Below are 15,737 nucleotides of genomic sequence, written 5' to 3'. Positions count from 1 at the left end.
AAATTTCTAAATATTGATCTAAGAAAATTATTTTATAATGGTTATATTCTCCCACTGATAGATTATTGTTGTATTATTTGGAGTGGTTGTGCTAAAAATGAGCTAGTCAGAATAATAAAATTGCAGAAAAGGGCTGCAAGACTTATTTTAGATGCTGATCCACTTTCATCATCAGCTCCACTGTTTAAACAGCTTGCATGGATGACAGTAGAGAACAGAATCTCATACCACAAATCTGTGTTGATGCAGAAATGCCTTAAGAATGAAGCCCCTGTATATCTCACTAAAAAATTTAAAGATATGCCAGAAATAAACCAATATTGTTTGAGAAATGCCTCTTGCAAAAATTTACAAGTTCCAAAAGCCAAAACAGAGCTGTATAAGAAATCTTTTATATATTCAGGATCTATTTTATGGAACAACTTACCAATATCCCTGAAAAAATCAACCTCAAGTACAAGCTCATTCAAAAAAGATTTAAAAAATTACTTGTTGGAACATTAAGAAGCTGTGCGATTTTATATGCATAATAATTTTCTCACACTTACTCAAACTTATGATATTGTTGATGGCAATACTATATATACGTCATATATGAATTTGTAACTTTTACCTGTTTTGAAAATTGTATATTTCATAACAATTTTTTATTGCATTATTCATGTATGTGTGTTTGTTTGATATTTTGTAATTGTTTGTTATATGTCATTGTATTTCATGAGGGCCTCAGGGAAGATTAGCTTTATAGCTAACTTTAAATAAAAACCCTCTTTAAATAAAGAATTATTATTATTATTATTATTATTATTATTAATGTAGTTATGTAAACATATTGGGTAAACTTATATATAAATATGAAATTGAAGTTAATATCAGAAGTTTCCAATCAAGGAAGAAAAAAATGCTTTCAAGGCATATTCTTGTATCATAAGAGTTCAATCTCACAGCGAAATATGGAGGGGCAATTTCATTTAGTAAACTGTTTTAAACAAAATAAAACACTGGGTTATACAAATTTATATAGATGATACAATTTATCACATTAAACAAGGTCCCATCATTGTGAATACTAGTTTCATAATTTTTTATTCAAGCTTTACATTTTCTTATTTCCATCTTGTTTATCAAAGATTATTTTCATATATATACAAGATTTGTAATCAGCATGTAATCATAGGAATGTAATCTTAAAGTAATCTCAAAGTACCTGTTTTTGCAATGTAATCGATTACATTACGATTACTTGTAATCAGAAATGGCATGATTACTGATTTCACAGGATTACACTGCAAAATGTAATCGATTACAGCTGATTACGATTACTGATTACAATTACCCCAAGACTGCCTGGCCCCCTCTAAAATCCGCCTCTGGCTATTGTCCTGAAACCAAATGTGTCTTTGGATGACGACCACGACATGATAGTATTATACGATCCCATTTTATGCAGTCGTATAAAAACCTGTACCATAAAGTGAGCTATAAACATGATAAAAGGCCATGACATGAAAAATATGAAATATTCAATTGAGATAACTAACAGCCAAACTAAAATAAATATGAGAGACATTCATTTCAGAGGAGATGATCTTTGAAAAATTGTAAGATGGACAAAGAAAATAGGTCAAAAAATATTGTTTAAGGCTATTACTGCTTAAGGAGTTATCCAATTGTTTTGTTAGTATTGACATTTTTGTTGATCTTACATGCCTGATTTTTTTTTCAAATAACATTTTCTATCTATCTAAAATAGTTTTCAAAATAATAGACAACAAGAATGTGTCCATAGTACACAGATGACCAACTCGCACTATCATTTTCTATGTCAAAACTCTTATTTGGTATTAAAATTAGAAAGATCATATCATAGGGAACGTGTACTAAGTATCAAGTTGATTGGATTTCAACTTCATCAAAAACTACCTTGACCAAAAATTTTAACCTGAAGTAGGAAACAAATGGACAAACAGACGGACGTATATACAGACGGACAAGGCTAAAACTTAATGCCCCCTCTGCTACACAGGGGCATAACAAGGGCCAAATAATGTACAAAGTTGAAAAGTATATGGAGGACCCATAACTCCGAGAGTTTTTGGCAAATACAGCTAAAAATATATTTCTGTGGTAGAAAATTCTTATTATTCCTAAAAACTGAAAGTTTTGTAAACAGTTAATTTGTAATTATGACCATAATCATTAGATCAATAATAATTCATGTCAACAAAAAGTGCTTATTAATCACTTGGCTTCCGTCGTGATAAACTAATATCAGCTGTACATTATCTACAAAAATGTAACAAATATGACAATATGACAAAAAGCAATAAACGACAGGAGTTATTGACCTTTAAAACTGACAAATTTTGACTTATAATAGTGTTTATCTGTCTGTGTGTCGGTTGGTCCATTTGTCCGTCCGTTTGTCGGTCCGTGCATCAACCCGTACATCCCAAATTTGGTTTCCACCCTCAACCAAATGTTATAAAACTTACACACAATGCTTATTACCACAATATATATACAGATAAAGTTTGAATTTTGTCGGCGTCACATTAAGAGTTATACCTCTTTACAAATGGAAAAATTGCTGAATTTTTTGTTTCTGTTCTGTAACTTTAGTTTCCCTCAACCAAATGTTATGAAATTTATGCAGAATGCTTATATTACCACAAAATACAGATCAAGTTTGAATGTTAGTCACTATTCTAGATCTAGAGTTACATGTATGGCCCTTTGCAAATGGTAAAAATTGATGATTTTTTTTCGTTTCTGCTATGTAACTTAAGTTAGCCTGAACCAAATGTTATGACACTTATACACAATGCTCAGTACCACAAAATAAAGAGCAAATTTGAATTGTTTTGGTATTACTTTTACTGTTCTAGAGTTATGCTCCTTTACAAATGGAAAAATTGTTGATTTTTTCGTTTTTCGTTCGCTAACTACACTTTGCCTCAACCAAGTGATAAGAAATTTATACACAATATTTATTGCAACAAAACTCAGATCAAGTATAAATGTGGGTAGCTAGCGTCACGTTCACCGTTCTTCAGTTATGTCCCTTTATAACTTTATATGTTATGCAAGAGGGGGCATCATCTGTGTCCAATGAACAAATTGCCCATCTATTTTTTTTAAATTTTTTTTTAATTCAAGCATCACTGATCATGCTGATGAGTCTTTTGTAGACGAAAAAAGCCACTGCCGTAGAAAATTGTAATCCTCGTATCTATGATGATTATAACTAGAGGCTCTCAAGAGCCTGTGTCGCTCACCTGTCACTGTATTTACTGATGTCGGCCATCTTGGTTGGTGGGCAGGGTCATTAGGCACTTTTTTAAAATAGATACCCTAGTAATGATTGTGGCCAAGTTTGGTTAAATTTGGCCCATAGTTTTAGAAAAGAAGATTTTTGTACAAGTTACAAAAATGGCGAAAAGTTGTTCAATATTGACTATAAAGGACAATAACTCCTTAAGGAGTTCTCTGACAATTTTGGTCATGTTGACTTATTTGTAGATCTTACTTTGCTGAACATTATTGCTCTTTACAGTTTATCTCTATCTATAATAGTATTCAAGATAATAACCAAAAACTGCAAAATTTCCTTAAAATTACCAATTCAGGGGCAGCAACACAGCAATCAGCTGTTCGATCCATCTGACAATTTCAGGGCAGATAGATTTTGACTTGATAAACAATTTAATCTCGTCAGATTTGCTTTAAATGCTTTGGTTTTTGAGTTATAAGCCAAAAACTGCATTTTACCCCTATGTTCTATTTTTAGCCATGGCAGTCATCTTAGTTGGATAGCCGGGTCACCGGACACATTTTTTAAACTAGATACCCCAAAGATAATTGTGGCCAAGTTTGGTTAAATTTGGTCCAGTAGTTTCAGAGGAGAATATTTTTGTAAAAGATTACTAAGATTTACGAAAAATGGTTAATAATTGACTATAAAGGGCAATAACTCCTTAAGGGGTCAACTGACCATTTCAGTTATGTTGACTTATTTGTAAATCTTACTTTGCTAAATAATTTCTGTTTACAGTTTATCTCTATCTATAATAATATTCAAGATAATAACCAAAAACAGCAGAATTTCCTTAAAATTAGCTGTTCGATCCATCTGACAATTTCAGGGCAGATAGATTTTGACCTGATAAACAATTTAATCTCGTCAGATTTGCTTTAAATGCTTTGGTTTTTGAGTTATAGCCAACAAGAATGTGTCCACAGTACACGGATGCCCCACTCGCACTGTCATTTTCTATGTTTAGTGGACCGTGAAATTGGAATAAATTCTCTAATTTGGCATTAAAATTAGAATGATCTTATCAAAGGAAACATGTATACTAAGTTTAAAGTTGATTGGACTTCTACTTTATCAAAAACTACCTTGACCAAAAACTTTAACCTGAAATTTGCACTATCATTTTCTATGTTCAGTGAACCGTAAAATTGGGGTCAAAACTATAATTTGGCATTTAAATTAGAAAGATCATATCATAGGGCACATGTATACTAAGTTTCAAGTTGATTGGACTTCAAAAACTACCCTGACCAAAAACTTTAACCTGAAGCGGGACAGATGGACGAACGAACGGACGAACGAACAGACGGACGGACAGAACAGAAAACTTAATGCCCCTCTACTATTGTAGGTGGGGCATAAAAACTGCATTTTACCCCTGTGTACTATTTTTAGCCATGGTGGCCATCTTAGTTTGATGGCAAGGTCATCGGACACATTTTTTAAACTAAATACCCCAAGGATGATTGTGGCCAAGTTTGGTTAAATTTGGTCAAGTAGTTTCAGAGGAGAAGATTTTTGTAAAAGATGACTAAGATTTACAAAAAATGGTTAAAAATTGACCATAAAGGGCAATAACTCCTAAAGGGGTCAACAGGCCATTTAAATCATGTTGACTTATTTGTAGATCTTACTTTGCTGAACATTTTTGCTTTTTACAGTTTATCTTGATCTATGATAATATTCAAGATAATAACCAAAAACAGCAAAATTTCCTTAAAATGACCAATTCAGGGGCGACAACCTATCAACGGGTTGTCCGATTCATCTGAAAATTTAAGGGCAGATAGATCTTGACCTGATTAACAATTTTTCAAATTTGCTCTAAATGCTTTGGTTTTTGAGTTATAAGCCAAAAACTGCATTTTACCCCTATGTTCTATTTTTAGCCATGGTGGCCATCTTGGTTGGTTGGCCGGGTCACCGGACACAATTTTTAACTAAATACCCTAATAATGATTTTGGCCATGTTTGGTTAAATTTGGCCCAGCAGTTTCAGAGGAGAAGAGTTTTGTAAAAGTTAACGACGACGGACGCCGGACGCCAGACGCCAAGTTATGAGAAAAGCTCACTTGGCCCTTCTGGCCAGGTGAGCTAAAAAGGACTCAACATAATTTAATTTATTTAAAATTTTTTGTAGATCTTCAATTTCCTCATCAATTAAAGACCAAACAGCCTATTCATTTCTATCTGACTTTTCCTTAAAATTTTGTGTGAATTTGTTACATGATTTGAGGAACAAAATATGATGAAAAAAATTTCGGGTCACCAACTTAGTTTTGTCACTATAGCAACCTCAGTTTCGTGTTTTCCCGAATATTAACATAATATTTGAATTGCTTGTTCATCTAAACTCTCAAAAAAATGCTTTATATCAAACCAGTGAGTACAAGCATAATTCTTGTTTCACATTAAACAGTAGATTTGTATCTTTCATAATACAGGTTCAAGAGTTTAAGGCTCATATTGATTTGATCTTTCTAAAATATGATTTATTTCATTCCCGCCAAAAATTAGACGTTAAACTGAAAAACGTTTCCAGAGACTCTCAAGAGCCTGTATCGCTCACCGGATTCTACTTGGGTTTTTGAAATCATATAAAAGAAAAAAATTGGCTACAAAGTAACAACACTTGGCCAGCACCTCACATGCCTCATTAAGAAAGGAACATTTATGCTATGTTTGCTTTCATTCAATTCAGTTGTTCTCTAAAAGAAGACATTTGTATGTATTTCCCATAGGGTCCTATGTTAAACCAAGTCCCCTGCTGGAAGCCAACTTGGTTGATGGATTGGCTACAAAGTAACAACACTTGGTCAGCATGTCATAAGGAACATTCATGTTATGTTTGACTTCATTCCATTCAGTGGTTCTCTAAAAGAAGACATTTAATGTATGTATTGCCTATTGGGTCCTATGTTAAACTAAGCCCCCACTGGCAGCCATTTTGGATGATGGATCCGCTACAAAGTAACAACACTTGGTCAGCACCTCATAGGGAACATAAATACCAAGTTTGGTTTAATTCCATTTAGTGGTTCGCGAAAAGAAGTCATTTGTATGCATTTCCCATAGGGTCCTATGTTAAACTAAGTCCCCCGCTGGCAGCCATTTTGGATGATGGATCTGCTACAAAGTAACAACACTTGGTCAGTACCTCATAAGGAACATTCATGCCATGTTTAGTTTCATTCCATTCAGTTGATCTCTAAAAGAAGTCATTTGCATGCATTTCCCATAGGGTCCTATGTTAAACTAAGTCCCCAGCTGGCGGCCATCTTGGATCATGGATCGGCTACAAAGTAACAACACTTGGTCAGCACCTTATAAGGAACGTTCATGCCATGTTTGGTTTCATTCCATTCAGTGGTTCTCTAAAAGAAGTCATTTGTATGCATTTCACATAGGGTCCTATGTTAAACTAAGTCCCCCACTGGCGGCCATCTTGGATGATCGATCCGCTACAAAGTAACAACAATTGGTCAGCACCTCATAAGGAACATTCATGCCATGTTTGGTTTCATTCCATTCAGTTGTTCTCTAAAAGAAGTCATTTGTATGCATTTCCCCTAGGGTCCAATGTTAAACTAAGTCCCCCACTGGCAGCCATCTTGGATGATGGATCGGCTACAAAGTAACAACACTTGGTCAGCACCTTATAAGGAACATTCATGCCATGTTTGGTTTCATTCCATTCTGTGGTTCTCTAAAAGAAGTCATTTGTATGCATTTCCCATAGGGTCCTATGTTAAACTAAGTCCCTCGCTGGGGGCCATCTTGGATGATGGATCGGCTACAAAGTAAAAACACTTGGTCAGCACCTTATAAGGAACATTCATGCCATGTTTGGTTTCATTCCATACAGTTGTTCTCTAGAAGAAGTTCAAAATGTAAAAAGTTAACGACGACGACGGAAGACGGATGCCAAGTGATGAGAAAAGCTCACTTGGCCCTTTGGGCCAAATGAGCTAAAAATATCTATCAGTGATTTCTTCATAAAAATTTAAAGAAGGAAAAAGCCATATGTACTCTTCAAAATAAAGCAAAAAAAAAGTGTATGTCACCGACCTCTCAAAAAAGTTATGAGTAATTTTCATGTTTTTTCTCGTTCATTTTGAAGAAGAGTTGTCTTTCTTCAGAACATTGCATCTGACGTCATAGTACAAACTTTCCTTGCTGGCGCACTATTTGAAAAAAGAAATGCGCAAATTGGACGTTTGAAACCACCATTTAAATTTCCAAGAATAACAACTACTTTATTATCCGGATATACTAGAGATTAAGCATGTATCAGTTTCAGATCTTTATGATGTTGTTGCCGCACAATATAAATCTTCAGAAACACCATCCGCCGGAATGGAAAATTGTTTGGAATAACCTTTCACGTCGCTTTTGTATTGAAAGTCTGTTTTTGTCCTCTGTCCCACATAATCAAAATTATTGAAAATAAAAATAGAAATCAAAGATGGCACTGGTTAACTTACAGAGTATTTGAATATACCAGACAAGATGTGCTTGTTTCTTTTTCACGTCAATTTCAGAAGTTTGCCGTAACGAACTCATTCGGTACTGTTGAAAGACGGACATACTAAAGCATGGGCGGAGTTCTTTATACCACTATTTTTCCCGACTAAGACGAACGTTTTGAAATTATTGCATCGAGTTTGTGAATTCATTATTTTAGAATATTTAAGATATAAGGAAATTAAAATTATAGGTATTATATATGAATGAAAGTTTTGATTCTAAAACGTTATACATCTATCTTAAAATACAATCCTTTTATTACTACCTCATGTGTTTTCAATAAACGAGACAGTAAATATACCAGGCCTCTACAATAACTTTTTTTTTAACTTGTCCTGTAGGACAAGTACTTACCAAAATGAACTTGTCCGAATGGAATTTTACTTGTCCGAAAAATAATTGTGAACTTTTTTTTTCTTTTAAAAATATAGTTAATTTTTATGTTAATGGGCTTTGGCTTGCACAAAGTTAAATAAAAGAATATAACAGTTATAGTTTATATATTTATTATCTAGTGACATCCTAGTCAAAAATGGCTACTGCATTTAGTCAAAAGGGTTCTAATTATCTAATTGTCATCAATGTCATCATCAGAGTGAGTCTGTTCCATGTCAGGATCTGGCAGTGCTCTCATTCCTATAAACTCATGAGGGTTGAAGCCTGGTCTTTTCTGTCTTCCACTTGACCACCAGTGATTGAAGACTGAGTTTGTATCAAAATGATTGAGTTCAGGTCCTTCAACAGTTATGAATAGTAACAGTATCAACATTTCTGGTTTTAGGGAAGATCTCCAGTCAGTCTTGACTCTTTTCATAGCAGGGAAGCCTCTTTCACACACAGCACTAGACAGAGGAAAAGAAAGAAGCAGCTCTAGTACCAAGATCATATTAATAAATCTTCTTTTCAGATCAGGGTAAATAAAAAAGTTCTCAACAGCCACTGTTGCCTTGTGTCTCCCTATATATGCCTTAAAATCTTTCCATTCCCCGTTTTGGTCCATGATTGCATCTAAATTACATCCATATCTTTCTAGAATTTCATGGAAATTCTCTAACAGGTATCCCATCTCTTCATTCCCATATGTGGCTAGGTCATTTCTATCTTGTGGCCATTCACTAAAAGAAAGAATGAGTGATGCTGCCTTAAGTACTGGGTCTTTCTCCATGGGTTCAAACCTGTTGTCCAAAGCAGCAACAATCAAGTCAACTATTACTTGTTTCTGTCTTGTAAAATCTTCATCAATGTTCATGTTTGAAAGTTGAATGTCTTTATATGTACTGTTCTGGGAATCTACAGTAGCAAGAAAATTTGTCAACTCTTTGTCATTTACAGTTTTTAGTTCAATCAAAGACAGATTTGCAGTAGAAATTGCATCAAACATTGCTGACAGGGTCAGGTAATCTTGCTGAAATTTTAAACTAAGAACACGGAGTACTTTTAAAATGTCAAGGCAAAAAAATACTATGTACAGAAACTTGTAATCTTTGAGTTTTTTGCTGATAAAGGTAGCTCTACCTTGGACTTCTGCAGATCCAGACCTAGACTCCCGAATATGTTCAAAATGTGCTAGCAATACTCTGAACTCTCTAACCAAGACTTCAAGGGCCCTGTGAATGTGTGGCAACCATCTTGTACCAGCAAGTTTGGTGGGCTCTAACACCTTTTCTTCTAAAGCCTCACCTATCTGCCTTAACTCTCGTAAGGCCTTTGGGGAGTATTGATAGTGCTTATATAAATACTGCAGTAAATCCTGTATTTCTTTCATATGCTTGTGGTTTTTGATTGCACTATTTGCTGCTAACTCAAGCCTGTGTGCTATACAGTGTGTTATAACTAAATGTGGAACATCACGTTTAATCAAAGTGGCTATACCACCACGGCATCCTAAATTTACAGAGGCTCCATCCGAACCAAACCCAATTAATTTATCCTTCCAATTGGGTATCCCATTCCTTGTGAAGGCCCCCTCAATTTCTTTCAGAATCCCCTGGGCATCTGCTTTTTCTACATCTTCTATACTGAAGTAGTGGTTAACTGGCCTTCCGTTTTCAACAAATCTCAGATAAATTAATTCATTTTCTGTAACAGAAGAGTCTGTAGCTCCATCAATCAGAATTGAATAAAAGTGCAAATCATTCTCTATTTGCACCTTCACACCTTTGAATAGGTCTTCATATATATACTGGATAAATCTGAAAATATCAGGGATGATAGTGTGTGTGAAAAAACACATCTATGAAAAAAGGAGATGTGGTATGATCGCCAATGAGACAACTCTCTAATTCTCTGACTAAAGTCAGTCACTTGTATTAAAGCATAACAGCAATGAATGATTGATCAGTAATATTGGGTATTGTAAGGTATATATATTAGTTTAGCAAGCATGATCATACTAAAATAAATAATTATATCATATACAAAGTAACATGCATGAATTGAAAGCATAAATAAAAGCTGCAAGAAAGGTTAAAGTGCAAGTAGAAGCAGGCATAATTATCAGAAAGCTGCTGCAGTGCAAACTAGTACATTGTGATGATGATGATGAGGATTAATATACTAGTACATGTATACAAAGTCAAACTTGCAGTATAAAAATCTTATTACAATATATTTACTAAAATTTCAAATAATTGAGTAATTCAGTTTACCTTCTACAAGCATTATCAGATCTATAAAAATTTCCCATGTCTAGACCATTAACCTCTTGTAACTCAATCAATCTTGGAAAGTCAGTAAAGGGCTTTTCATGCTTGCAAATAAAGTAGGCAGTGGTGATTAGTTTCTTGATTTTGTCTTCATTTTCCTTTTCCTTTTTCCTAACAAAGGACAAAAGAGGCCCAGACTGAGAGGAACTACAACTTCCAGATGCCTCAATTTTTTTTAATTCATCTGATTTTTTCTTCTCCTCACATTTCCTGTGTGAATTGCTTTTCCAGTGAGCAATTAATGTATCTTTTCTGAAGTTCCTATGAACATAGAGCAATTTCTATCTGCTAAATCAGGATAGTTGTTACACGTTTGGCATATCATAGTTTTTGATTTTGACTCATCAACCTTCCCATCATCGTCCGTATGAACAGCATATTTTAACCAAGGAATTCCTCTTCCCAGCTCGGTAAATACGTCCTCTGTCTTTTAAGCTCGTATTCTTTCTTCCTTTCTTTATACTCTTCTTCGTCTTTTGTTTTTTTCTTTTTCCCAGATGTAGTGAAACCAAATTTTGTTAAGTTCATGATTGTATAAAGTTTCTCCACTGGAGGTTGTTCTAAATGATCGGAGGAAGATTCAGTAGTAAGAGTGTCGATGACTGGTTTACGTTTACAGAATGTGTTTTTTCTATGCCGAAGTATATGACAAGACAACAGTTTAAATTTATTATCGATTGATTTTGTAATCTTATAACAGGTCAAATTAAATAACATTTTTAAAACCTTATTGATTAACGAATGTCATTTGATCATCAGAGTGGGATTTAAATTATTTTCTACAGATTATTTTACTTGTCCCATCGGACAAGCTTTACTGGGGTTTTACTTGTCCGCCCCTTTTTACCTCTGGTAGCGGACAATCGGACAAGCGTTAATGTCGAGCCCTGTATACAAGAGTGCACACACTGAAATGTCTCGCCTTCTTCACTGATCATTGATATTATGTTGATAGTCCTAAGTATAAAGCGTTATTACAACTGTCACATAAACTTAACATTTATAAACAAGATAGTAAAACAAAGACCAATGAACCATGAAAATGAGGTCAAGGTCAGATGAACCATGCCAGGCAGACATGTACAGCTAACAATGCTTCCATACAACAAATATAGTTGACCTATTACTTATAGTTTAAGAAAAATAGACCAAAACACAAAAACTTAACACTGTCCAATGAACCGTGCAATTGAGGTCATGGTCAAATAAAACCTGCGGGACTGACATATAGATCATAATATATTTCCATACACCAAATATAGTTGACCTTTGGCATATAATATTAGATAAAAAGATCAAAACTTAAAAACTTAACTTTGACCACTGAACCATGAAAATGAGGTCAAGGTCAGATGACATCTGCCCGCTAGACATGTACACCTTACAATCATTCCATACAAATATAGTAGACCTATTGCATAAAGTATGAGAAAAACAGACCAAAACACAAAAACTTAACTATAACCACTGAACCATGAAAATGAGGTCAAGGTCAGATGACACCTGCCAGTTGGACATGTACACCTTCCAGTCCTTCCATACACCAAATATACTAGCCCTATTGCTTATAGTATCTGAGATATGGACTTGACCACCAAAACTTAACCTTGTTCACTGATCCATGAAATGAGGTCGAGGTCAAGTGAAAACTGTCTGACGGGCATGAGGACCTTGCAAGGTACGCACATACCAAATATAGTTATCCTATTACTTATAATAAGAGAGAATTCAACGTTACAAAAATTCTGAACTTTTTTTTCAAGTGGTCACTGAACCATGAAAATGAGGTCAAGGACATTGGACATGTGACTGATGGATACTTCGTAACATGAGGCATCTATATACAAAATATGAAGCATCCAGGTCTTCCACCTCCTAAAATATATAGCTTTTAAGAAGTGAGCTAACACCGCCGCCGTAGCCGCCGGATCACTATCCCTATGTCGAGCTTTCTGCAACAAAAGTTGCAGGCTCGACAAAAATACAAAAAGTGTTTGATTCAAAAATTAATTTAGAAATAATTTTCGGTTGAAAAAACTACAAAGTAAGATTTCTCCAACAGGATAAAATATAATAAATCTAAATTGCTCATTTTGGAAATTAAAACAAAGAAAAGGTTGTTGCCGGCATTGAAAATTGAAATTTGTTTTCAATCTTTCTGGTCAAAGTTGTAGCTAAATGAAAGGAGCGATTTTATGCAAGATATTATTCTTGGAGCAATTGTTTTTGTCATAAGTTAAATTTAAAATAATTTAGTTTTAAACACCAAAAATTTTGATTTTAATTCACATTCGCTGAGTATTAGTTTTATTAATATTTTTTGCCTTGCAGCTAATTTCCTAATGCATGTAGGGTAAAACTTTGGTTGGCTTCCTTGCTTTGTTTGTATAAATGTTTACTCAAGCTCTGTAATTAAGATTGACATCTTTATATATAGGTTTGTAAACCTGTATATATGCTATTTAATTGAAAAGTATAATTATACAGAATATACAAACAAAGCAAGCAGACAAACCAACGTGTTGATCTACATACATTAGGAGATTAACTGTAAGCTTCAGTGAGATTAGACAATATGTTTATCATTTCTCCTTAGAACAATTTGAAATGAAACAAATGACAAACAAAAATTACCCTTTGTCATCATTTTATTTTAACTGTAAGATTTTGTCAAATAAGCAGTATAAATAAATTTTAAATTCATTGCAAGATCGGACATTATTTTACGAGAATCATCCAGACATCAGTTACATGCATATGTTGCCAGTATGTCAAAACTTTTAGGAATAATTGATTATCGGCCTATAAACCTTGTGAATACTCATTTTTTATTTTTTTATTTTTTAAATTGACACTAAAATTAGAAGGATCATTGCATAAGGAACATGTTTACTAGGTTTTAAGTTGATAGGACTTCAACTTCGTCAAAAACTACCTTGACCAAAAACTTTAACCTGAAGCGGGACAGACGGACGAACGAACTGACGCACAGACCAGAAAACATAATGCCCATAAATCGGCCATAAAAAAAACTTTCACCTAACCTGTACACAATTGGTGCAAACGAAAGACAAAATCTACGCAAGCGAAGAAGAAAAAAAAATGAAATGCAGATCGACGCAAATATAAGACAAAATATACGCATGTGAAAGAATAAAAAAAAATGAAATGCAGAACGTCGCAAATGCAAAAAGTCGAGATAAAAATTTATATTTTATTATTTTTATTAGAACGAAGGTTAAATATAGTGTAGTATCTTATGTGTCCATTTGTGATAAATTTCCACAGGATATTAAAGTAGCGTGACCATGGTGACGCATAATAGTTCCTCTTTTCTTGGGAGACATAGCGTACCTAGCAAAGATCATGTTGGAATCCGACAAAAACGCGAAATAGAACATTATAATTTGACGTTTTTTCATTGCTAGAAACAACGTCATAGAGCTTTTATGTCACTACCAAGTTGCGTTAGCTGATGCGCATAAACAAGCGGCCGTTTGGTCTTTTTAAAAGAATTATCAGGACTGTAGCTGATGAGTTGACGCAAATGAAAATAATCTATCACTTTTAAACAAAACAAAGTTTTTTTCCAAAAATAAAAGGTCAAATGTCTTCAACAAGAGTGTACACGCTGAAATGTCTCGCCTCCTTTACTGACCATTGATTTCTTGAAAGTCTTACCGTTTAAGGTTTAACTATAAGTATTACACAAATTAAACATTAAAGATCGGACATTGAGGTCAAGGTCAGATAAATTCTGACAGACAGACATATACACCTTACATTTTTTTATACATCAAATATAGTTGACTTTTGGCTTATGGTAATTGAAAAACAGACCAAAACAAAAACTTAACATTGACCAATAAACCATGCATGAAAATTAGGTCAAGGTCAGATTATACCTACGAAACAGACATGCACACCTTACAATTATTCAATATACAAAATATAGCTGACATATTGCTCATATTGTTAAAATGTATTTGAAAAACAGACCAAAACAAAACAAGAGTGCACACGCTGAAATGTCTTGCATCCTTTACTGACCATTGATTAAATGAAAGTCTAAAAGATAAAATTTAACTAAAAGTATTACACAAACTTAACATTTTAAAAGATCTATAAAATTGAGGTCAAGGTCAGATAAATCCTATCAGACAGACATTTAAACCTTACAATTTTTGGTAATTGAAAAACAGACCAAAACACAAAATTGAACATTGCTTATGTTGCTATAATTATTTGAAAAACAGACCAAAACTTAACAAGAGGCCACATGCTGAAATGTCTCACCTCCTTTACTGGCTACTGATTTTATGTTGTTATTCCTAAATATAAAGCTTTACTTCAAGTATCACATCAACTTTACATGATCCAAGAAAATTTGGTCAAGATCAGATAAACCAAACCAGAAATACATGTACAAATCACAATCGTTTCAGGCACAAAATATAGTTGACCTATTGCTTATAGTTTCTAAGAAACATATCAACCAGGATATCTAAGAAAGAACATAACCATGTACTAATTAACCATGAAAATGAGGTCAAGGTCAGATCATACCTGCCAGACAGACATATATACCTTACAATCATTCGATACACCAAATATAGTTGGCCTATTGCCTATACAATCCAAGAAAGAAACTTAACCATGAAAACTTAATATTGATCAATCAACCATGAAAATGAGGTCAAGGTCAGATCATACCTTCCAGACAGACATATACAACTTACAATCATTCCATACACCAAATATAGTTGGCCTATTGCCTATACAATCCAAGAAAGAAACTTAACCATGAAAACTTAATATTGACCAATCAACCTTGAACATGAGATCAAGGTCAGGTGATACCTACAAAACAGACATATACAACTTACAATCATTCGATACACCAAATATAGTTGTCCTATTGCCTATAGAATCCAAGAAAGAAACTTAACCATGAAAACTTAATATTGACCAATCAACCATGAACATGAGGTCAAGGTCAGGTGATACCTACAAAACAGACATATACAACTTACAATCATTCGATACACCAAATATAGTTGTCCTATTGCCTATAGAATCCAAGAAAGAAACTTAACCATGAAAACTTAATATTGACCAATCAACCATGAAAATGAGGTCAAGGTCAGTTCATACCTTCCAGACAGACATATACAACTTACAATCATTCC

General features: G+C 33.9%; 2 protein-coding genes across 4 annotated transcripts in view; both read right to left on the bottom strand.

Annotated features, from left to right (window-relative positions):
• LOC139499566 (uncharacterized) overlaps positions 1–15,737 on the bottom strand; it is a 68,811-nt gene that overhangs the window by 38,279 nt on the left and 14,795 nt on the right. The window lies entirely within an intron of this gene.
• On the bottom strand, positions 8,412–11,076 carry LOC139499273 (zinc finger protein 862-like). The gene is made up of 3 exons (XM_071287943.1): positions 10,967–11,076; positions 10,492–10,809; positions 8,412–10,035 (listed from the first exon to the last, which is right to left on the bottom strand). Exons 1-3 carry the CDS (start codon positions 11,074–11,076, stop codon positions 8,412–8,414), a joined length of 2,052 nt encoding a protein of 683 aa, XP_071144044.1.

Source organism: Mytilus edulis, chromosome 12 (genome assembly GCF_963676685.1).
Source record: "Mytilus edulis chromosome 12, xbMytEdul2.2, whole genome shotgun sequence".
In the NCBI taxonomy this organism is placed as follows: domain Eukaryota; kingdom Metazoa; phylum Mollusca; class Bivalvia; order Mytilida; family Mytilidae; genus Mytilus; species Mytilus edulis.
This window is presented reverse-complemented; position numbering and strand designations above follow the sequence as displayed.